General features: G+C 39.2%; 4 protein-coding genes across 4 annotated transcripts in view; 3 read left to right on the top strand and 1 right to left on the bottom strand.

Annotated features, from left to right (window-relative positions):
* The first annotated feature begins 1,168 nt into the window (after positions 1–1,168).
* On the top strand, positions 1,169–5,512 carry LOC113543610 (tyrosinase-like). Its single transcript, XM_026941969.3, has 5 exons — positions 1,169–2,021; positions 2,585–2,801; positions 2,996–3,143; positions 3,278–3,459; positions 4,857–5,512. The coding sequence occupies exons 1-5, from the start codon at positions 1,197–1,199 to the stop codon at positions 5,093–5,095; spliced, it is 1,611 nt and encodes a 536-aa protein (XP_026797770.3). The 5' UTR covers positions 1,169–1,196; the 3' UTR covers positions 5,096–5,512.
* Positions 5,513–5,650: 138 nt separating this feature from the next.
* On the top strand, positions 5,651–9,239 carry kpna7 (karyopherin alpha 7 (importin alpha 8)). Its single transcript, XM_026941625.3, has 11 exons — positions 5,651–5,763; positions 5,862–5,946; positions 6,022–6,162; positions 6,251–6,336; positions 6,413–6,681; positions 6,823–6,905; positions 6,989–7,252; positions 7,406–7,639; positions 8,537–8,719; positions 8,865–9,011; positions 9,104–9,239. Exons 2-11 carry the CDS (start codon positions 5,881–5,883, stop codon positions 9,191–9,193), a joined length of 1,563 nt encoding a protein of 520 aa, XP_026797426.1. The 5' UTR covers positions 5,651–5,763; positions 5,862–5,880; the 3' UTR covers positions 9,194–9,239.
* Positions 9,240–10,615: 1,376 nt separating this feature from the next.
* chordc1b (cysteine and histidine-rich domain (CHORD) containing 1b) lies at positions 10,616–16,747 on the bottom strand. The gene is made up of 11 exons (XM_026941629.3): positions 16,550–16,747; positions 16,175–16,224; positions 16,003–16,059; positions 15,754–15,914; positions 15,499–15,599; positions 15,158–15,216; positions 14,995–15,065; positions 14,778–14,883; positions 11,905–12,024; positions 11,637–11,699; positions 10,616–11,261 (listed from the first exon to the last, which is right to left on the bottom strand). Exons 1-11 carry the CDS (start codon positions 16,611–16,613, stop codon positions 11,082–11,084), a joined length of 1,032 nt encoding a protein of 343 aa, XP_026797430.2. The 5' UTR covers positions 16,614–16,747; the 3' UTR covers positions 10,616–11,081.
* Positions 16,748–19,622: 2,875 nt separating this feature from the next.
* The window catches only part of LOC113543473 (protocadherin Fat 3), a 50,432-nt gene continuing 45,440 nt past the window's right edge, over positions 19,623–24,614 (top strand). The window contains 2 exon segments of the mRNA XM_034312809.2: positions 19,623–19,740; positions 20,669–23,968. Coding sequence (XP_034168700.2) covers positions 20,686–23,968 — 3,283 coding nt within the window. The 5' untranslated portion in view covers positions 19,623–19,740; positions 20,669–20,685.

The following is a 24,614-nucleotide window of genomic DNA, read 5'->3' on the forward strand; positions in this document are numbered from 1 at the left end:
TGCGGTATTCTGTATGGCGTTATGGGAAATTAGTTTCCCTCTCAGATCAGATTGGACCAAATAACGATGGGTCTAAATGGCTTTATGTGTGGGTCTAACTGTTGATTTTTTAATTCAAACTTGTATGTGCTTATTCAACATTGGGCATCTTGTTATGAAATCATATAAAAATCATAAGTTCTTAAGCATCTGCTAAACTTCTTGCGCCTCTCCAGAAAGACACATAACCCAAGATTGGCCATTAAAGTGCCTCATGTTTTTAGACAGAGATGTGAGCATAATATTACATTACTGCAGGTTTATGTTCCATTGCACTGCCTAGTGAAAAAAATAAATAAATAACAACATGTATTTAAGCTCTACCTGCTTCAACCTGCTACTCCAAACAATATATCATAGCTGATCTTGGATCACTTCTCAAAACCCTTCACTGGGGCACCGGCACAGAGCTGCCATTTTAGAGAACTAATTTTATCCTCCTCTAATATCAAACCCAACTAACTCAAGCTGTTATTTGAGCACAGCGCCATCTTCTGGTTAACCTGAACATTGCGCATTAAAGTTTAAAGGTCTCCGGTTCAGTCCTGAGCTCAGATTTCTGTGTTTCGCTGTTCATCGTGGTTTCTTCAGGGTTCCTTCCACCTCCAGAATATGCCAGTAGGTGAACTGGCTACTCTAAATTGTCCCTAGGCATGAATGAGTGTATAAATGTCTGTATAGGGCCCTGCAATGACCTTGCGCCCTGTGTTCCTGGGATAGGCTGCAGATCCACCCTGACAGAGTGGTTACTGAAGTGAATGAATGAATGAATAGATTAATGAATGAATTCATTCATTCATTAGTTAATGAAAGGAAATAAAAAAAATGAGGTGAATGCCTTCCTCTGAACAAGGTGGTCAAATACTGTGACCTAAAGCTACATAGGGAACATAATATGAATTCTTATCTCATAAGGACCATTCATTCGCACCAGTTCTCACCTAAAAATGTACAGTGTCAACTCCGGACAACACTCCGAGTTGCAGTAATAGGCGGGAAAAAATTCTTCAACCCTAACGACCCTGAGGCAGAGAGGCATGTGATCTGAAGAATCTGATGGGGGGTGTGGGAAGCGGATGGGGTAGTAAAGACCCTGAAAGGATTAACCCAAAAATCTTCAGTGCACCATCACAAGCAGAACCTTTTTCACTTATGCGATGCGCTCTCTGGTTGTTGTAGTGTTTGTCTCTCAGCTACTGAAGCCGGCATGGCAGCAGATTCCCAGGCAGTGCGCCACGAGCGAAGCTCTGGCCTCGAGGCAGTGCTGTCCCGTTTGGAGCGGAGACGGGTCTGCATGCGGAGCTCGCTCTGGTCGGGGAATTTGCCAAGACGTGGCCGTGTCCGAGCAGCCCGATGGCCCTCAGTACCCGTTTAACGGTGTGGATGACAGGGAGAGATGGCCTCTCACTTTTTTTAACCGCACTTGCCGTTGTCTCCGGAACTTTATGGGTTCCGACTGCGGCGAATGCGCATTTGGCTACTTCGGGTCAGTTTGCACTGAAAGACGCGAGACGGTCAGAAGAAGTATTTTCCAGCTTTCAAAAACCGAAAGGCAAAAGTTCATCTCTTATCTTAATTTAGCCAAAAATACCATCAGCCAAGATTATGTGATAATTACGGGCACCTACAGCCAAATGAGCAACTCATCCGGGCCAATGTTTAGAGAGGTTTCCATCTACGATCTGTTTGTCTGGATGCATTACTATGTTTCCCGGCCCGCTCTGCTTGGAGGGGAGAATAATGTGTGGATGCAGGTAGATTTTGGACACTGGGCCCCTGCCTTCTTGCCATGGCACAGGGTGTTTCTGCTTCGCTGGGAGCATGAGATAAGGAAAGTAACGGGAGACTTCGACTTTGCCATTCCATACTGGGACTGGAGGGATGCGCAGGAGTGTGAGGTTTGCACCAATGAGCTCGTGGGCGGACAAAGTCCCCTAAACCCTAACCTCATCAGCCCATCATCTGTTTTCTCCTCCTGGAAGGTAATCAGAAAACTTCACTTATACATTAGTTAATATAAAACCATGTTAAAGTTAGTCTGTACTTAATCACACCCTACTTACACACACAAAAAAAAGGTTATGTAAGGATTCCTTAATGGATATTAGATGATAGAGTGTTCTTAGCTTCCAAAAAAAGAGCTATATTTGGAATCCTTTCTGATAGGGAACCACTACTGTAGGGCTTACATAGAGGGTTAAAGGTTCTTCAGAGGAACAACCAAAGAGTGTAGAAAAAGAGTGTAACCAAAGAGTGTATCTTCCTTTTAAGACAACTAAATCTACGATGCTGGAATTTAAATTATGGATTGTTTAGCTCACTTAGCTTTTATTTCTGTCACATTATAACACAGAATTAATGTCTTCTACTTGGTCTTGGATTCATTAATGTTGTATCTAAATAGAAGTGTCAGTGTAAAAATTAATTGCAACAGTATTCCAAACACATAATGACACAAATAAACACTGTTTGGTCACATATAGCTCCCTTAATAACAAGTAAATTATTTGTATGACTGTATTATTGTTAATTATAAACCTTATAGGTGATTTGCTCCAGAGAACCAGAATACAGTATGAGAGGTGTCTTGTGTAATGGCACAGAGGAAGGACCTTTATTGCGCAACCCTGGGAAGCATGACCAGAACCTGGCAGATGGGCTTCCCACATCCTCTGAAGTGGACTTCACTCTCAGTCTGTCCCAGTATGACACTGGACCAATGGACCGCATGGCCAACATGAGCTTCAGGAACACACTGGAAGGTTAAATACACTTTTGATGTAGCCATACACACTTTTGATGTACCCTTACAATATCTGATTATTGTCATAAGATAACTACAAGGTTTGAGTTTATTCCCCCAATTGATCTCACTTAATTACACGATGTGACCAGGCAGTCTTTAGTAAAATTAATCTTTTGAAACTGTTAGCGCTTAACTTTCCTTCCTTTATAGGTTTTGGAAATCCTCGCACAGGCCTTGGGAACAGCAGCAAACTTGGCATGCATGCAGCACTGCACGTCTTCATGAACGGCACCATGTCCTCAGTGCAGGGCTCAGCCAATGACCCAGTTTTCCTCCTACATCATGCCTTCGTAGATAGGTGAGGAATAGCAATGTGAAACTGAACCCTTCCTAGCCCTTTTAACATCATATATGGAGCATCTTTCATTTGCTTATGATCAAGATTTGTTTTGTAAATGAAGGCTTGTTTTGAGAGCACCCCTTTTTCCTTAGCATCTATGAGCAGTGGCTGAGAAGGCACCAGCCAGAAAAGTCTCACTACCCCACAGCCAATGCACCAATTGGGCACAACAGTGAATACTACATGGCACCCTTCATGCCTCTCTACCGGAATGGGGACTACTTCATTTCCAGCAAAGAAATAGGCTATGAATACTCCTACCTCCAAGACCCTGGTGATATATTTTTAGTCTTATATTTGTTCATATGATGATAATTGCAAATACTCTTACGTCTGGCACAGGGTAGTCTCACTTTTAATAACGGGGTAAAAACACAAACAAACAGAAACAAAACAACCAAACAAACATACAAACGAAGAACCTCAATAGAAAGCGCTTTATTCTGAAAATATTTACAATCTTAGATGAAAATTTAAGAAAGTTAAAAAGAGCCTATTAACTGTTATCAAGGAGAACCCAAGACAGAATAAACATCTTCATTCAGTGATCTCAACATCCTTCACAATCTTGTTGTTTAAAACCTGTTTTTTTTTTTAATTGATTTTACACCCCATACATAAAACGTAATGCATTGTGTTTGTTTATTTATTTATTTTTGTTTCATTTTAGAATACAATTTAGGCAATTAGGTATTTCATTCATAATCTTCATGATACGCTTGAGCAGGGTATTGTGCTTCAGTAAATGCTGCTGAATATGTCAGTGTTTAATTTACCAACATAATTAAACTGTTTCAGGATACATTGATTATCCAACACTATCCACCTATATATTTACCATATTATTTTATATGACAGCATGATCTATACATTTTCTCTATGTATAGGCTTCGTACACTGGTTAGAAATATAATAATTCAGGAGAAATAGGAGGTATTAAGTGTCACATTTAAGACAGATTTAACATTAGTGCAGTGTATTTCAAATATATGAGAAAGTCTCTGTTCTGTACAGCAGACCTATAGGAGCACTGAATAAAAGCAAAATATTGCTCAATATCTCCATATATATGAATTCCTTATTTATTCTAATATGTTAATAATCTAATATAATATAGAACAAGTCACATATTTTATAACATTTGTTCTTGTAAAGTATTATATATTACAAAATAATTAATTTTAAGTATATATATATATATATATATATATATATATATATATGTGTGTGTGTGTGTGTGTGTGTGTGTGTGTGTGTGTGTGTGTAGAAAAGCAAACGATGATAATGATTAAAATGTTTGATGTACAATTCAAACTAACACATGCCTGGGTGAATTTTCAAAAAATATCTTCTGGGATTTTTTTTCTTAAAAGATTAGTCATTATTTGGTTATCTGTCACATCTGATGAAGCCCATCAAGGGCCACAAGGCTTAAACATTTAAAGAATTCAAAGGGAAAAGCTATCCCATACTAACTTCCTTTATCTATTTGTTTAATTCTTGTGAATTTCCTGACCAATGATTTGTTGTTAAGACCATTAAAATCTTAATATTTGTCATTTTTCCCCCAGGATATATGTATATACTTTTTTAAAATCTTATGATTGATGTGATATTATGATTATATATATAGTGTATATATAAATTTTTCTTTTAATATTATGATTGCAGGCCAGCGGTTTGTAGATGACCTCGTGTCCTATCTGGAGGAAGCGCGTGGGCTCTGGCCCTGGCTCCTGGGCGCCGCGGTCTTGGGCGCAGTTTGTTCTGCACTTTTGGCGGTGGTCCTGGCTAAAATCCGCAGCCTTTTATCAAGACAAGGGAAAAGGAGGAGCTCCGAGAGCGAGAAGCAGCCGCTCATCAGCAGCTCCGAGGGCTCAACCGACTCTTACCAAGCCATGATGGCGTGAAGCATGTGACCGCTAGGTGGCGACAGTGTCCATGAAGCCTCATCCACCTACACCAAATAATCAGTACTCTAGATAAGTGAGGAGTAGAAAACTATATACATGTGAAAGTAGGCTTAACTGAAACTGACTTAATCCATTATGGTTGGTTTTTTACATTTATTTCATTTAAGAATCAAATGTAGACAATTAAGTCTTTTATTAATGCTGAGGATGTGCTTGAGCATGGTGCGTCAATAAACGTTGGATATTTCAGTGTTAAACTTACTGATATAATTAAAGAGTGTTTTTTAAAAATACATCAGTTATCCATCAATTATTTCCAGGACTATTTTATGAAGATATCACAGCACAACATTTTCTCAAGCCTATATGTAGACTTAGTGTACTAGTTCCAAATATAGTAATTCCAGAGAGATATGAGGTGGTTCACTGGGGTATTGAAAAGACATTTAACATTACTGGAGCATATGAGCAAGCCTCTTCTTTGTACAGCAGCTGTGTAAGAGCACTGAAGAAGCTAAAGGTACCAAAGCTTGTTAGATATGTCCATGACACATCGCTGATTAGGATCACCTGATCATGGTTAGGCTCTGTATTTAAATATTCCAGCAGAAGAAGGTTGGCTTTTGTGTTTGTGTGCATTGGAGGTTTATTTTGTGGAGAGCTGGGTGAGTGGGCTGTGTTCTAAGCTAGCTCATTTCTTAAATTTTGTTTCATTTAAGGTGCTTTAGGTGTTTCTCCAAAACATTTTCTTCCCCATTTCTAGTGGTAACTTAATACACACGATGCCTACTGAAAATCTGGTTGATAAGCGCATGTGCAAGTTCAAAAACCGAGGCAAGGATTTCATGGTAGGTTTTAACCCACTATTAAAACTGAGCAGCCTGTTGGAAAACCTCTATAATTAATTTGCTCCATTCCTAAAGAAATTGCGTGAGCGCAGAGTTGCAGAGTGTGTGGAGCTTCGGAAAGCACAAAGAGTGGAAAGCATCCTGAAAAGGAGAAATATTTCTTCTCAGCCTGATGAAGAACCCCTGTCTCCAGAATACAACACTGACAACCAGCAGGTTCTAGTCTCATATTCTTATTATGGTAATATGAATCCTTCATGCTTTATTGTTCTTGGTGTGGTTACTACCAGTTCTTCATTATTAGGTCATTTCAGCAACAATTCAGGAAATTGTTGCCAATGTTAACAGTGACTGTCCAGAACGGCAGGTGCAGGGTTGTCAAACAGCCAGGTAGGGTGACTTCAGTACCCTCTTGTCGATTACTATGGTCCAAGCTCTTTGGCATTTAATTATCTTGTCATTTTAGGAAGCTGTTGTCTCGAGAGAGGAATCCTCCATTAAAAGAAATAGTGGAAGCAGGTCTTCTGGCCCGCTTTGTAGAGTTTCTGGGTAGGAATGATAACCCCACTCTGCAATTTGAGGCTGCCTGGTCACTTACCAACGTGGCATCAGGCACCTCATGGCACACTCAGCAGGTGGTGGAACAGGGGGCAGTGCCTGCCTTCATTGCCCTTTTGGCCTCACCCATGTTAAACATAAGTGAGCAGGCTGTCTGGGCCCTGGGCAATATTGCAGGTAATTGTGACTTCCTGAAGGCCTTCAGAAATATTTGAGTAATTTTAACTGCACACAATGCAAGGCTCCTGAAGGTGCAGGGTTAAGGCTTCATAGTACTTCAAGTATTCCAGAATTGATGCTAAAGGTGTGCTCCCACAGGTGATGGCCCAGCATATCGCGATGCACTTATTGACTGCAATGTGATCCCTGCGCTACTAGCGCGGCTAACCCCGGATGTCCCTGTAAGTTATGCAATGTTAAATGTTCATGAAACCTAATATTCAGTTACTGGTGGAAGGAGAATGTAATGGGCTGTTTTCCACAGGTCGGCTACCTCCGCAACCTCACATGGACCCTCTCAAACCTGTGCAGGAACAAGAATCCTTTCCCTCGCTTCTCTGCAGTCCAGCAGATGCTTCCCTCCATTATACAGCTTCTTCACCACAGTGATAAATCTGTTGTGTCTGATGCATGCTGGGCTATCTCTTACCTTACAGATGGGCCAAATGAGCGCATTGACATTGTAATAAAGACTGGGGTTCTTCCACGACTGGTTGAGCTGCTGGGCTTTGAGGAGCTTGCAGTGGTGGTAAACCATTAAATTTTGTTCTGGCTTTCAATTTGAGCCTTGATTTCATTCTAGTAAACTTGCAGAATGAGAACTTATCTTTTTGCTTGCCACATTGATTAGGTTATCTATCCCTCAGTAATAGTGTACCTATTAATACTTTTTTTTTGGAAGACTCCAGCACTTCGTTCTATTGGGAACATTGTGAGTGGTTCAGACCTGCAGACACAGATGGCCATTGATGCCGGTGTGCTGAGTGCCTTGCCAAAACTAATGCGTCACCCCAAACCCAGTGTCCAAAAGGAGGCAGCCTGGGCTGTATCCAACATTGCAGCTGGACCACGCCAACAGATTCAGCAACTAATAACATGTGGACTACTGCCTCATCTTGTGCATGTTCTAAACAATGTAGGTGAAGAACCATTTTATCTTGGTATATCCATAATCTAACATGGTTTTGAGTATGGGCGTTTTAGACATGCATAATTATCCTAAGAATCTTAATTTAATGGAATGCCTTTAAGATGCTTATACCACAGCCGTGTTCTTGATTCTGAGGGTGTGGATAAGTTTTCTATTACAGCATAGCTCAGACAATTTCAGCTGTAATTCAAATGAGAGCTTTGAGTCCATATATATACTTTAGGCTTTGGACAGTCACCAATCAAAGCCTAATAAAAGGATTAGACTTGGTTTAATGTTTTTAGTTGGTAAGTAAAACTTTGCAAGTGTTGGTGCTTTAACAGTAAGTTTTCTGCCAAGGGAGAGTCTTCAGGATGGAGAACTGTGCTTTCTGGTTTCTCAGTAACCGGAGCTGCCTTTTTTGCCTTAGTCTTTTCTTTTAAGAGAAATGGGTTGGTAAAGAAATGACTGCTTCTAGCTGTGGTAAGGTGTGATAAAGGGCTCTGTGCAACAAGATAATGTTAAATCGGAGTATAGATGGTTAAGCACAGTGTTCACTAAAACTAAAATTGCAATAATTGGCCAATTGTGGTACAACAAAACATGATGGCCTGTGCCACACCATCCCACAGTGGATTATTTTCCACTTACAGCACAGCCTGTCATGCTTTAATTCCGTACTGTAGAATAGTGGCCTCTAAGGGGTAAAAAGGGGAAGTTGTACAGAACCGAACAAGAGAAGTGATCCATATGCAGCCAGAAATAAAAGCAGTTATAAAACTTTGACCAGTGTGAGCATGACTCTACACTTCCTAAACTGAGTAAAACTACATATTTGGAAAATGGCTTGCTTTGAGAACACAGGTTGGATATGATCTAAAAGTGATTGAATCTTGCTTTCAGGCTGACTTTAAAACTCAGCGAGAAGCTGTCTGGGCTGTAACAAACTACACTAGTGGAGGAACAGTGGACCAGGTTGTGCAGCTTGTCAAGTGTGGAGGTCTGGAAGCCATCTTAAATTTATTGAAGGTTAAAGATTCCAAGACTATCCTAGTCATCCTGGATGCAGTCAATAACATTTTCTTGGTAAGGATGCAATGATTATACTGGGCCTTGTTAAGCTTGCATTTGTATTGTGACATTGGCTGTTCTTATGCTGCATGACTACCAACCTGGTGTCTATATGCTGTCCAACTAAGCTGCCTGGCAGTAACTGCTTTGGTTTTCCTAGGCTGCTGAGAAACTTGGAGAGGTTGAGAAGCTTTGTTTGCTTGTGGAAGAATTGGGTGGGCTGGATCACATAGAGCTCCTCCAGAATCATGAAAACAATGCTGTGTATCGTGCTGCCCAAGAACTTATTGAGAAGTACTTCAGTGAGGTGGGTTGAATAAAACAAAACTGTCATGTGCTGTGCAATTTTGTACAAATGTTCTTTGGCTCATTTGATGCACTTTCCTTGTTATGATGTAGGATGGTGCAGATGAATGCCTGAAGACTGAGGCCACTGAAACTGACTTTGTTTTTGGGCCGACTGAGGTCCAGAGGAGATTTGACTTCTGACAAGTTTTATGCCTTACTTTTGTATGAATAAATATTTTTTGCAGTACTTTGGCAATTTGGTGTTATTTTTGGAATAGGCCTAGCTGGCTAAACCTGATGCTAAAGAGTGAGCTGTTATGTGCCTGAGTTTATGAAAGGTCATTGGACCCCCCCAAAAAATTCATTCCATCCTGTTCCTTCTGTCCTCCAATGTTATGTTGACTAAGCACAAACATTTGGTGTAATTAAAGTAGAAACTTTGACACCCTTTCAAAGGTTTATGGGGAGGAAGGGTAACGTACAGCCAACTCTACCATTGGTATCTTTTGTAGGTTTAAAAATAATGACTGGATTACCAGGTGTCACTTCAACTCTATAATGGCCATCAATAGAAAAGAATCACTGACCAGATAGTCTGTAGATGTGGGCCAGTGGCCTTTCCATAGTGTATATAGTGCTGGAATTGAGGGATTTAGTGGTGCCCATTTGGTGCTTATAGCTCACCTTTCCCCAGTCTTAGCTTCTGACCACAGTGCTTACTACACCTTTTATATACTTGTACCAAAGTACAGCTGTCATGGCTGTGCTGAGAATGACCTGACCCAATATCAGTTCACTGGTACACTTTACACCTACAAAGTACATAATGTAGGAGTATCTGATCAAATAGAAAATTAATGCAATTATAAGCTGAGTGTAAATTTTTGGGTATATTTATTCCTAATTTTTTTTTAAAAGCCATTTACATTTTCTAGGTTAGGTAATGTGTAAACTTGAATGCACAAATATTCAGAATCAGCTGTTGCATATTTACCAAATTTATTAACCTCCCACCTTACTGTATAGGCCAACAGTTCACAGCATAATCTTGTACCAATTATATAAATTTACTTAAGAGACAACTTTGTTGGTCTGCTGTCCAGTTTCTAGTTTGTCCTTATCCACTTTCTCCCCAAATTATCTGACAGTATTTGGTAACTATGGGGACCTACCATGTGTTTACTGTGTCATTTTTAATATGATCACTGAAGAATGTGCTGTGAAGCTTTATTTCTCAGGTTAGTGGACACACGTTCTCCTTTATATATCATAACAGTACATTGCTCCCTGGTAGACTACTGAATAGCATGTGGGGCCCGGGTTTGATTCCCAATCAGGGAACCAACCCCAGCCACTAGAGGTTGCATGAGCTAGTGCACTCTCAGTGCCAGTCCCAAGCCCAGACACTGGACAACAGAGCTCAAAAGCTGACACCTGCTAGCCCTACTGGGTCCCCCACAATGTTTGAGACATCCCTGGATGCAGATGTGGAATACCTGTATCTTTCTGAAATATTTTAGTTTTTCCTATTAAAAATAATTTAGTCTGTAATTTTTAAGATCCACCCCCTGTTTATCACACCCTGCTTAACTGACATACTTCGAGTAACAGTCACTTCCAGTGTTTTAGGATTGATCCAACTTTTAATAACCATAATGTTCCACTTAAAGGCAGGATACTTTAAAGACATGGAAGGATAAACTATGGGAATGTGTAGACAGTATGAGATTTTCAGAATGGAGTGCTATTTCCACAGTAATCTAGTGTCAACCTGATATTTTACAATTATGACAATAGTAATGGACTTCATCGTAACATTAAACTAGATGACCCTTGCTATCGTGCCTCAAGCAGTCTACTGTGGAAAATGACATTTCATAACCATTCATAGCTTAATACAATTAGAATAGTAATTCTGAAACTAATCGTAGAAAAGCGCAACTGCATTTTATATTGCAAAGTGCAATGAATTGTGAACAATGGAAATATTGGTCTTTATACAATGTCTTTCATGCATCATGATGTTTCATTCTTTGTTGAATTAATTTCATAGAAAAAGCTCAAATATCTTACAGTACTGTATGTTCATCTAATCATCATCATCACTATCGCTATCGCTATCATGCTCTCTTTTCTTCTCCTCTTCTTTGGGTGGATTGACTGCAGGTGGAAGGTCCAGCCGTGCCCAAGACATCGGCTCAGCTTTCTTCAAAACAATCTCAATCTTAGCAGCCATCATGTTCAGTGTGCTTTTACTTGTGTCGATAACCTATGAGGAGAATGAAAAGCATGCTTTTAGTACTGAGCAATGATGTGCATGTATAATCACTTGATTCAATTAAATTGTATTTGTCTCGAGCTTTTAACAATAGACATTGTCACAAAGCAGCTTTATGGGAATTTGCATGTATTTGCATAATTACATTTAGATCCCTAATGAGAAATTAAAAACTTCCTAAGAATCCTTGAGCAGAACCAGACTCAAAAGTGACATTGCATAGTGGCACTGTAAATCAGTACTCTACCACTATTGCATACTATCAAGTCAAACAGTGTGTTGAAAGGATGTTCATTATGAGCAGAGTAGATTTAACACAGCCATTGCACATAACGAATTCTGAGATGCATGAATTTTAGTACTTACACCCCATAAAATTATCTTCTGTTCAAATTCCTTATCTCCGTCAAATATAATGTGGATATCCAGCTGCAACAGAGGGACTTACTTTCAGGATAAAGTAATATAATTTTTGCGCTTGTTACTAGTAATAATATTTTTGCATTTAACATTATAGAAGTCAACACTAAACTTGATGGAAACATGTAAAACAACCAAAATATGACCATAAACAAAACTTTACACTGCAGAATAAAAATACAGATAGAAGTTTCATGGCTTAGTGCCGTTGTACCTGGGTACTATTCGCATCCACATAGCTAAGCTCAGGGATGGAGTTTTTGGCATAGACTGTTATGGTGACATTACTTCCTGTTTGGTGCCAATCGAACCTGCATGGCACAACCTTCTTACCCTGGAAACAGACATGCACAAAAATATTAAGTTCATACTCTCAAAAACATTTTTTTGTCAAGAACCAAATGTGGTAGTCTGGGAAAACACTGATGCTGGGGCTGAATTCAGGCAAACAGCCAAAATGAAGAAAAAAATAAAAATCAGGTTTTGACCAAAATTTGTTTTGCTGCCTATAACATATGTTGCCACTGTACTTTAAGAAAAACGTAGGTGTTTTATTTTCTTTATAAACCTGCCTGGGCTTTCTGCCTGCAGAGATCACATTAGTTACATAAGGAGCTGATTTAACAAACAGCCATTCTGTATAAAGATGTTTTAATTGCTAGTTTGCCAGCTAAGTGTGCTTTCCTCACAAAGTGAATGCCATGCTTTGATCAGGTTTTTGGATATGTAGCATAGTGAAACAGACATAAGCCTAATTAGATTCAGTTTGTAAATACCAGCTGTCAAATTTTTATGCACACACACGATCACTGACACTGTAGAGGTCATAGCAGGCAAGGTTTAATTTAGCCAAAAGAACAAACTTACTAAATTAATCAGTTCACTATTTAGCTTACTGCAATTATTTCACTAAGCGAACTGTGATCAGTCATTTAAGTGAAAATGAGTCTTTTCAAATGCAGAGTGACATTTATGTAAAGTGATGAGAAAGACTGATATGAATGATGCTCATTTCCCATCGCAAAAGTACACTTTATGTTCAAAAGTATGTGGGTGTGACTGTCACACCCAATTTTCCTTCCCTGGAACTAACACCTGATCCAGCATGACAATGCCCCTGTGCACAAAGCGAGCTCCATGAAGACGTGGTTTGCCAAGGTTGGAGTAGAAGAACTCCAAAAATTATTCCATTCCAACTCCACTGAAACACACCAACATATAAACTAGTCAAATAGTCATCAGTAACTGTGGAAACTCTTTCATGAGCTACGTCGATAGTTACATCTACATTTATGACATTGTGTTTATGTAATTTGTGACACTTATGACTCATCACTATTATGATGGGTTTATATTAATGCGCTCGTTCTAACATCTTATAGCTTGTTCACAGGGATTTGGAATCTAAGACTAATAATAAACACAGCCAACTGATTTTACTCTACCAAGACAGCTGAAATGACCTTTTTGCTCCTTGACTTTTGAATTATTAAAATAAATTCTTGGTCGTTGGTCTGCCTTTTTGTTTAATTTTTTGGTGCTTGTGACTGAATGGGCAAATCCTCACAGCCACACTCCAAAATCTAGTGGAAAGCCTTCCCAGAAGAGGAAAGGGGGACTACATCTGGAATGGGATGTTCAACAAGCACCACAGACAATTGCGTTAAGACTACACAGGCTTCCCCTAAAATTTCATTAAAATAAGACAATGAAATGTTTGCCAAAGTGTCTTTATCAGTCTTAGCAGAATTCAATATTTTAGTGAATCAAAAGGTCAAATATCTCACTGCAATATTGTGCTGTTCTTTCATTAAATTCAAACTCTTCAGCAGACAGCGCAGCCTGCATGAAGATCTACTCTGAAGCCCCCAGCAGAGCACTAATACACAGCTATTGTAGCCTGTGCATCAATTAGTGTCTGTTAGGTGTTTGTATACTGCATATTAATAGAATGAAAGATTAACGCTCATTGGACAACAGGCTTTTCACACGTCATACTGAGTCCCACCCAGACATCCAGTTTCAAAAGTTAAATAAAAAAAATAAGATCTTGACTCTTATTGGACAGTGCGCTCTTTGTTCGTCCCGCCTGGATGCAAGGCTTATCCTTATGACGACTGGTAGACTTCTCAAAGAGGCAGAACCTCATAAACAGCTGCCAATCTGTAAATCTGGAACAAACATGATTGACATCTCAAACTTAAACATAACGGTGCCAGCTGGAATCACTTGGAGCGTACCGCAGGTGTAATTTGTAAATAGTGGAAAGAAACTGTAAGTTCTGTTTGATTATTTTCATTCTTTTCTTAAGTATTTTGTTTAGTCTAACCAGCTGTCACTTCCTTCTTCAGCTAGCAGCTTAGCTGCTTTTTGGGGTGAAATGGACACTGCTAAAGTTTACCTGATTTTATAAAAGTCTTTTGATGCTCATACATACAAGGAGACACCAACAAAATTAAACAAAAAGGCAGACCAATGACCAAGACCTTTACATATGTAACATATAGTGTATAATTCTTTGAAGAAGTGTCACAAATTCCATAAATACAATGTTTTAATTGTAGATGTAACTATCAACTAGTTTCAACAGTTACTGACGACTATTTATCTAGTTTATAATATAGATATAACGACACTCAATGTGCTGGTGTCTTTCAGTGGAGTCGGAATGGAATAATTTTCCATTTTTACTCACAGGGGTAACTAGACTTTAAAATGCTGTAAGCTTATTTGTTGATGCAAAAGGAAATCACATTTTACTTTAGGAAAGCTAGTTTTCAGAACTCCATGTAAAAAGAAAAGGTCAAAATGTCACCATGTAAAAGGTTTTCTCAGGATGCCAGACATAATTTAAAAACAATTTTGGACAATGCCGAATAAAATAATCGTAGCTGAAAACAGACACTCATTGGCTGCAAAGGCGGCTATCTATCCTCACACTAAACCAAATATAATGCTTTACAAACACTACCTGACAAACTCAACTACTCCCACATTGAGGGCTACTATGCTATGGACCCCTTTTATGCAATGGGACAAACCATTCTCATAGTACAATAGTCTAAAACATCACACAAAAATACACACCGTGTCTTTTTTCCGCCATAGGTGTTTTCCTTTGGTGCAGCCCTCCTGAGACAGAAAAGTGTTGAAGTCAGATGTTTTCCTCTTGCAGCAGCTCCAATATTTCATCCTTACATGAAAATCAAGAAGATGACAAAACAAAGTTATTTCCCCCAAGATTAGCCAGCATTGTCTCAAAAAAAACTTGTAGCGAAATACTGTTTATTAGTTAATTATTTACCCTTCATGGAAGATTGGGACTCCAGCATGATACAAGCAAACTTCCTCATTGCTCTCTGTTCCACTGAAGGTCTAACAGAATGGTCAGAACAAAATATTCAGTAATTATTAGCTGGTAATTCAGATGAAGACTACATAATTGTACAGTTTGTGCACACACACACCTTAGTGCAGCCTCCATTTTTACAAGATGTACCAATCTTAATTTCATCACCTTCCTCCTCTGTAAAACAAATATATAACTTATTCCCTTGCTGAAGAGCAACAGAAAGAGAGACAGCGAGAAACAAGCTCGGCTTGTACATCTACACACACATATTTATCTTATTATCTTTGACACTGACGTAATTATTAATGTAGCTAATTAATGCTATGCCTGCACATTATCCCAGCCCTTAATCTTAAACCCAGTAGCCAAAAAGAAACCTTTTTGGCTTGTTTTCAAGGCAGTTTTCAAGACCTTCAGATATTTGGTCCCCACAAATTCAACGTTAAACATTCTCACCTTTTTTCTCAGATGCATTATCTGACAGCTTGAGCTTTTCTAAAGCCTGCTTAAGTGAAGCAGAGACTTTCTGTGGTAATCTTGATATTGGTTCATCTGGACTGCAAAAACAACAAGAGTTTTGCTCTCTTTTGTCCTCTCCGAAAACATACGGATCTTTAATTACAAGTTCTTCTTTGGCAACTTCTGCAAGTAAGTAAGTCTGAAGTGGTTTACAGCATTGGTGAGTAAACGCAGTTTGGGAACTTCTATTACCTTGGTCGCTGAATTGCTTCAACAGGTTTTGGTGCCTGGATGATAGACTCATTAAACTTTGGCTTAAGGTCATCAACGTCCTTTTTTTCTCCAGATGTCCTGACCTCAGGTTTGATGGGTTCGGGGGGTTTCTCCTGGTTATGAGGTCCTTTTGTACAACCCTGAGGAAAATTTAGAAACAGTACAAAAACCTGCAGGATTTCTATCCATTACAAATGAAGAATTATTTCACCCTAAAGTTATACTCACAGCAATACTAAGGAAATCTGAAAAGTCAGTTGTGCGTCTCTTACAGCACGACCAACCCTAATGAGAAGAAATAGCACATAAATCCAAACAGGCTTCCAGAAAAAAAAAAAGATACTGCTTAAAGTACTTTGTACAAAATAAGTTTTGGTTTGCCTGCTCATCATTAAGTTACCTTCAAGGCATCATGGAAAACTGGCACTCCTGGGTGATAAGTACATGCATCTGTGGACAGAGAATTAAAGTTAGCTAACTGTATTTGTAAAGATACAACATAGTAATTGCCATTTTAAACAAATAACTTAACACTTCTTAGCATACTAGCTACACAGCTGACTGGCTAACTAACCTGGAGTTTTTAAGCTCCATGCCTGTTTGATAAAATGGGCTATAATTAACCAATAAAACCCAGACAATAATGTTTAATTTAGTATGTACCACTGGCTTCTCTTAACCCAGCCATCATTACACAGTTATTTGTACCTGATGGTTCTCTGACCCAGCTGAAGCATGCAGCTAACCTTTTAGCTTTTCATGCTCACTAACTCACCATCAAAATTCTTCTCAGGGTCAAAACGTTGCCCACATCCCTTATTATAACAAAGCACAGACATTTTGTAGCTACATATATCTATATAAATCTCTTATTTATCACGGAAATGATGCTGAGCCAGATGAGGATTCGGTCGGTTCTAAAGAGCTACTTGCCGCTTCCTCCTTCCGCCACAACCGTATGATCCAGTGCTGGAAGTCGATCCCCAACAGAGTCGATTCTCCGATTCCAGGCATTAAGAATCGAGGGCCGATTTTTACGTTTATTTAATCTGGCAAGGAAATACTCAGATTTTTCATTAACTAAAATAATAGCACGATTTAAAAATACTTATTTACATGTACTGCAATTAAAATCTTAAACAAAGGTAATTCTGTATCAGTAATAAAATATGTGTTTTAAAGATGCAACAGTTGTTGTTTTTAAAAATACTGTACTGATAACCTGGAAGATATGTAAAACATGATTAAAAAAAAGGATTAAGCCGTGGCCTTAGCAAAAGTTTATAAAGTCACTGAGAAAACCCGTTTTGTAAAAACGACTTCTGGGCCGGAATGCTTGTTTGTGTTACGATGCACCTCCTGTCAGTCATTTTAAAGACACTCTAAGGGCCACCTAAGATCCTGAGGGCGGAGCTTCATGAACATGGGTGGGAATAGGGGAGTGAGGTCAAGGGGTTAAAAAAAATAATTGAAATATCAAACCCACTTGAATGTTTGAGACCTAATCATGGGAGAGAAAAAAAATCTTACCTAATGCACCTATAAGTATCCAAAACAAAATAACTCTGATTTAGGTGTAAAGTTTGTGGTCCAAGCCATATTTAGAGCTGAAACTATAAGATCCTAGGCATAGTTTAAGTGCTGGGGACATGAACGCCAACAGGTCAGGAAGAAAAAAGCTTCATGTCTGTTCAAACCAGCAGCTTTCTAAAACTCTACAGTAATACTGGAATGATGGATGCTTTGCAAGTTTTGTATTGGAACTTTGTTATAAAAAAATTTTATTCCATTTTCAATATAAAATCTAGCATAAATCCAACAATAATAAATATTTTCCATTCTAATTAGATATAGGAATGAACATGTATATTTTCATAAATGCGGCTCGTCTAGGAACTGAGATTTTTTATTCTGAATATAGGAAGGTTTTTCAGACAAACAGTTTAAAAATGAAATATAGTTTAATGTGTTTCCTTTCTAGTAAGTGTAATTTATAAGGTGTATCAAGGAAATTAGCAGGTGATATATACACTCACTGAGCACTTTCTTAGGATCACCCTACTAATACTGGGTAGGGTCTCCTTTGCTCTCAAAAAAGCCTCAATTCTTCATGCCATGGATTCCACAAGATGTTGGAAACATTCCTTTGAGATTTTGGTCCATGCTGACATGATTGCATCACGCAATTCCTGCAGATTTTTCAGGTGCACTTTCATGCTGTGAATCTCCTGTTCTACCACATCCCAAAGGTGTTCTATTGGATTCAGATCCAGTGACTGGGAAGACCACTGAAGCACAATGAACTCATTGTAATATTCATGAAACCAGTTTGAGATGAATTTTTCTTTGTGACATGGTGCATTATCATGCTGGAAGTAGCATTAGAAGATGGGTAAATTGTGGCCATGAAGGGATGCACATGGTCAGCAATAATACTCAAACAGGCTGTGGTATTCAAGCGATGATTGATTGGTATTAACGGGCCCAAAGTGTGCCAAGAAAACATTCCAGACACCATTACGTCACCTCCACCAGCTTGGACTGTTGGCACAAGGCAGGTTGGGTCCATGGATTCATGCTGTTGGGGCCAAATTCTGATGCTACCATCTGTGTGCCTCAGCAAAAACTGAGATTCATCAGACCAGGCTACATTTCTCCACTCTTCAACTGTTAGGTTGTGGTGAGTCTGTGCCCATTGCAGCCTCAGCTTTCTGTCCTTGGCTGACAGAAGAGGAACCCGACGTGGTCTTCTGCTGTTGTAGCCCTCAAGGTTCAACGTGTTGTGCATTCTGAGATGCTTTTCTGCTCACCACAATTGTACAGTGTGAAACCAGTCTGGCCATTCTCAGTTGACCTCTCTCGTCAGAACTGCCGGTCAGTGGAATTTTTTTCTTTATTGCACAACCCTGAGTAAACTCTAGAGACTGTTGTGCGTGAAAATCCTAGGAGGTCAGCAGTTATAGAAATACTCAAACCAGCCTGTTTGGCACCAACAATCATGCCACAGTCAAAATCACTGAGATCACATTTTTTCCCCCCATTCTGATGGTTGATGTGAACATTACCTGAAGCTGCTGGTCTGTATCTGCATGATTTTATGAATTGCTCTGTTGCCACACAATTGGCTGATGAGATAATTGCATGAAAGTGTAGGTGTACAGATGTCCCTAATAAAGTGCTCAGTGAGTGTGTATCATAATGACAGAACCTGACCTATAGGCTATAAGAAACCAGCGTTTCAGGAAGGTATGATGTGTCATAATTGTGTCGAGTGGGCGGGGCTTAAAGCTTTCTTTAAAGTTGCTAAGTTTAAAATAATACATTGTTGGCCAGTGGTCGAAAACAGTGAAAGTAACACTTTTCTGATTCTATATTTTAGTACTCCTTAGAAGCAGTAATAGAAGACATGTTAAAGATGTTAGAGAGGGGCAGAGAGAAAGCAAAGGGGTGTTGATGTTTTTATGAGTGTCCAAACTTTATTGTTTTCTGGAGACTTTTGTGAAGTTCTGTGAGATATTGCACACAAATGTAATGTATTCCGTCACTGGAGGGTTTTTCTAGGTTTCTGTTTTGGATAATCTGGTTTTGATTTATTTATTTATTTTAAATGATCACTCAATATCCTTATAAACCAACAAGGGGACAAATGTGAGTATAGCAAATAAGCATGTCGTGATTCAGATATACCTTTAAGGCACACAAATGACATCGCATACTCCCGTTTCTTTCCGCGAGCTGTCTTAAGCATTTATTACAAAGTGATTAATAGTAGCATCACCAAGCCGAGGCGCGTTTGCGCGTGCAGAGCGGACGGTGACTCGTGAGCGCGCTTTGGGAGCCGTGCACTGCGCACACTTCACAGTGCTCGCTGAGGGACTGAATCAGGCATGTGAAGAGGATTTAGTTTCACTGCACGGCTGAATTTTTAGTGGGTTATTTTCTTTAGTTACACTCTCTCATCAAGAGGTAAGACATATCTTTCTTGTCCTAATTTCAGTCAACCAGTGATCAGTTAAGTTAAATCGCACATTGCTTCTGAGCTCCAGCACTACAGACAACATAGAAAGTTAATCTCGCTTCACTGCAGGAAAAACGCCATTAATTGTATCATATATATATAAACTGTACAAATGTATGTATGTATATATATATATATATATATATATATATATATATATATATATATATATACATACATACATTTGTACAGTTTGTTGATTAGTATTCTGCCTACCTTAATCAGAAATGAACACTATACTACACACACATACAGACACACACACAAGCATATATACATATATATGTTTATATATATATATATATATATATATATATATATATATATATATATATATATATACACACACACACACACACACACGCATACGTATATATATATATATATATATATATATATATATATACACACACACACACACACACACACACACACACGCACGCACACAGACATATATCTATATATGTGTGTGTTTGTGTGTGTGTGTTTACTGTGGTGAATATATTATGTGACAGATAACGTGTAAGTGAGATACATCATATTTTTTTAAGTTTTGCAAATAACGTGAATACTGAAATATTTTTTCTTTATTTTTCCGAGGAGTTTTTACAGTTTATATGACTTTTTCACTCTGAGTGTGCTTTCTGCTTTGAGATTCATTTCATAGGAGAACAACTGTAAATTCAGACCTTGCCTCACTGCTGAGCACTTTATCGTCCTGATCCAACTCTTTTTTACAATTAACTGTTGGCAGCACTTCAGAATTTCACCCTGGCATTTCATAAAGTCAACAAGTTCATTTTAACGACAGCCAATTTATTTGCCTTTGTGAATTTGTTTGTATGGCGTTTATATCAAGTAATTTCTTATTTACAGGGACACTGGATGATGGAATGGCTATAAACAGATTTTGTGGGAGAAATATGAGAGCCCATCTCTCCGGCTTTTCCCTATTACTACTTTGCTTACTTAACTGTTGTGCACAGCATCAGCCTCCTGAATCACAAGTTTTTCAGTTCACCAGGTCTGGCTACAATGCTGCTATTTATGAGAACTCTCCAGCTCGGTCCTACCTAAGGAGTGAGGTCAAAATGGGGATAATTCTGTCACAGCCCATCTCGTGGGATATTGAATATTCCATCGTGTCAGGGGATGACGAAGGGTTGTTTGAAGCTGAGAAGTATGTTCTAGGAGACTTCTGTTTTCTACGCATACATACTAAGGGTGAAAGTTCTGACATTTTGAACCGTGAGATAAAGGACAACTACACATTAAGTGTAAGAGCTACAGCTAGTGGTGGTCTGAAGGCATCTACAGAAGTCAATGTGCAAGTCATGGATATGAATGACCTTCGACCTTTATTCTCACCTACCACTTATATCATCACTGTACCTGAAAGCACCCCACTGGGGGCCAGCGTTGCCCAGGTCACTGCAACTGATGCTGACATAGGCTTCAATGGTGAATTCTATTATTTCTTCAGGAAATTAGTGGAGGAGTTTGCTGTCCATCCCACAAGTGGCATTATATATCTTACAGCCAAACCCAGTGCTGATGAGAATACAAAATTTGAGCTTGAGGTGCTGGCAGTTGATCGTGGAATGAAAGTTTATGAGAACAATGGTGTGAGCAGCACAGCAAAAGTAACGATCAACATCATACGTGTTAATGAATTTTCACCAACGCTAAATGTGGTTGCACTTGTCCCATCTTTAACAGACAAAGAGCCAGTGTATGCTGTGGTCACAGTGGAGGATCTGGATGAAGGTCCAAATGGGGAAATTGAGTGGGTTTGTGTCATCGAAGGTGACCCACTGGAGCAGTTTGTTCTCAAGAAAGCACCACGTGGCAATGATTACTTGCTGAAAATGTCTGAACCAGCAGACTGGAATACATTTCCATATGCCTATAATCTCACTTTTCAAGCCAAAGACAGAGGCATACCTCCAAAGTTTTCCAACACTCAGATTCTTCAATTCTTGGTAAAAAGGCCAGAGCCTGTGCTTTTTAAATTTGAGGAAGATATTTACAGTGCAACAGTTAATGAGATGGCTCCTCCTGGGACTATCATACAGACTGTCGCAATCTCTCCTAACCCACAGTATGTCACCTATAGTTTAAGCCATACTTTGGATTCCACATACTTCAGTATTAATACATTTACTGGTGTCATCTCAACATTAAAGCCATTTACCATGCTAGGACAACAGCTTTTTCAACTAGAGGTAATAGAGGCTGTGAGTGGTCTGAGCGCCAAAGTACAGATCACTGTGGAGGATGCTAATGATAACGTTCCAACATTCACCCAAGCATCCTACAAAGTGTCTGTCAGCGAGAATACTCCAACTGATACTGTTATACTTGTCGTATCAGCAGTAGATGATGACCAAGGGGATAATGGATGCATAACATACAGTATACCGAGACTTCAGCCTCTGCCCTTCACAATTAACCAGAATACAGGTGAACTAATGACATCAAAAGAACTTGATTTTGAGTCAGCTTTGGAAACATATGTTTTCCCTGTCCGGGCTTCTGACTGGGGCTTGCCTTATAGAAGAGAGAGTGAGGTAAATGTCACAGTACAAATCTTGAACATCAACGACAATCCACCCCTCTTTGAACGTGTGTCATGTAAAGGAATAATTTCTCAAGAGTTCACTGTAGGACAGACAATAATCACTTTTTCTGCTATTGACATTGATGAGCTTGGTTTGGTAAAATATAAGATATTGTCTGGAAATGAACAGGGCATCTTCAGTTTGAATCCAGACTCTGGGATGCTGTCACTGAGGAAGTCCCTTGTTGGCACTAATGTTAAAAATGAACTGTTCAGTTTGAAAATAACAGCCACAGATGGCGAGTTATTCTCTGAGCCCACCCTCGTCAACATAACAGTTGTGAAAGGGAAAGCTTCGTCCAGGAATTTTAATTGTAATGACACAAAAGTTGGCCAAAAAATAGCTGAACAGCTTCTCAAAAAAGCCAGTGCAATAGACATATCTAAGGCTGAAGAGGGTTACAGTGACCTACATTCTGTCAACCGTCACACACCTCAGTTTGAATCATTTCCCTCTGCTATAGTAGTTCGTGAAGATTTGCCTGTTGGGTCAACTGTCATTAAAGTGAACACCATTGACAAAGATACAGGCTTCAATGCTCGCATTCTCCACGTTATATCAGATGGAAATACTGACAGCTGTTTCAATATTGATATGGAAACTGGTGTGATTTATATCTATCAGCCACTGGATCGTGAAAGGTCAGACCGGTACCTCCTTAATATAAGTATATATGACATGGGTCTGCTTCAGAGGTCTAGTTGGCGGCTGTTAACTGTAAACATTGATGATGTAAATGATAATAGCCCTCAGTTCTCCTTGGAGAGCTACACTGCAGTGGTGCCAGAGAACACAGCCATTGGCACAGAAGTGATCCAAATTGTAGCCTCGGATATTGACCTGGATCGTAACGGTGAAATCTTTTACACATTATTGACCAGTACACCTCTTTTCATCATTAACAGTGCCACTGGGTGGGTCTATGTTTCTGGCCAGTTGGACAGAGAGTCCTTGTCAGATATTACCTTGAAAATTGAAGCCAGAGACAAGGCAGAGAGAGGGAATCAAAAATCCTCAGTGACAACTCTAAAGGTCTACCTGGAGGATTTGAATGACTGCCCACCCATGTTTATTCCCAAGAGTTATACCTGCCATGTACAGGAAGACATTCCTGTAGGCACTGTCATCACATGGTTGCAAACCCAAGATCCTGACCTTGGACTAGGGGGGAAAGTCAATTATTTCCTGACCAATGACTTCAATGGGACATTCAAGGTTAATATGGAGAGTGGAGCTGTCAAGGTGGCCAAAGAACTGGACTTTGAAAAGCAGCAGTTCTACAATCTCTCTGTGGTTGCAGAGGATTGTGATTTTTCTGCTCAGCTTCGTTCATTCTCTTACATTGAGGTGGAAGTGGTTGATGTTAATGAAAACTTCAACAAGCCCAGCTTTTCTGAATTTGCAATGAAAGCCACTGTTAAGGAGAACTCACACCTTGGAACAAGTGTGGTTCAAGTCACTGCTAAGGACAATGACAAGGGCAGGGATGGCCTACTAAGATACTCAATCAAATCTGGAAGTGGCCTTGGCAGGTTCTTCATTGACGAAGAGACTGGTATGTATTTAATCACTTTAATATCTGTGCACCCCTTCTGTGGTAAAGACATTCATTCTTCTTTTACCTGCAGAGCACACACATTATATATCATTTGCACCATGAAAGACATTAGTAATTAATATGATAGATTAGCACTAATGCTTCTGTTATATGGAAGTGTATCATTAATTATTCATGTTCTTCTGGACATTACCTAATAGCAGGTCCTTAACATAGAATAAAAACCTACAGCAGTGCATTACTATGCAGTCTATTAATCAGTTCTCCTGCTTGAGGTATCGTCTGCTTGATATGGGTTTGGTGAAACAAAGAAAAGGGTGATTATACAATTATTACATTTTGCCATGTTGTTATAATAAAAGGGTCTTTCTTTGTGCTAGCAACAGTCTGCCATTTACATATTACAAGGTAGCTCTATCAGATGAAATTGCCTCTGCGAGCCATCAGAGCAAACTACTGACCTAGAAAACAAGAATTAACCTTCATGCTTTTTGAATAAGCGTTCTTAAAAGCCACTTTGCGGTCACAGAGTTTATAACTGTTAGTAAGAATGTGCACGGTAGAAGGCTGATTCAGCAGAATTCAACTGGAGGAAAAAAAGCCAAAATAATAATAATAAAGATTCACAATTACTGATGTGGCA

This window comes from Pangasianodon hypophthalmus, chromosome 17 (genome assembly GCF_027358585.1).
Source record: "Pangasianodon hypophthalmus isolate fPanHyp1 chromosome 17, fPanHyp1.pri, whole genome shotgun sequence".
NCBI lineage: Eukaryota > Metazoa > Chordata > Actinopteri > Siluriformes > Pangasiidae > Pangasianodon > Pangasianodon hypophthalmus.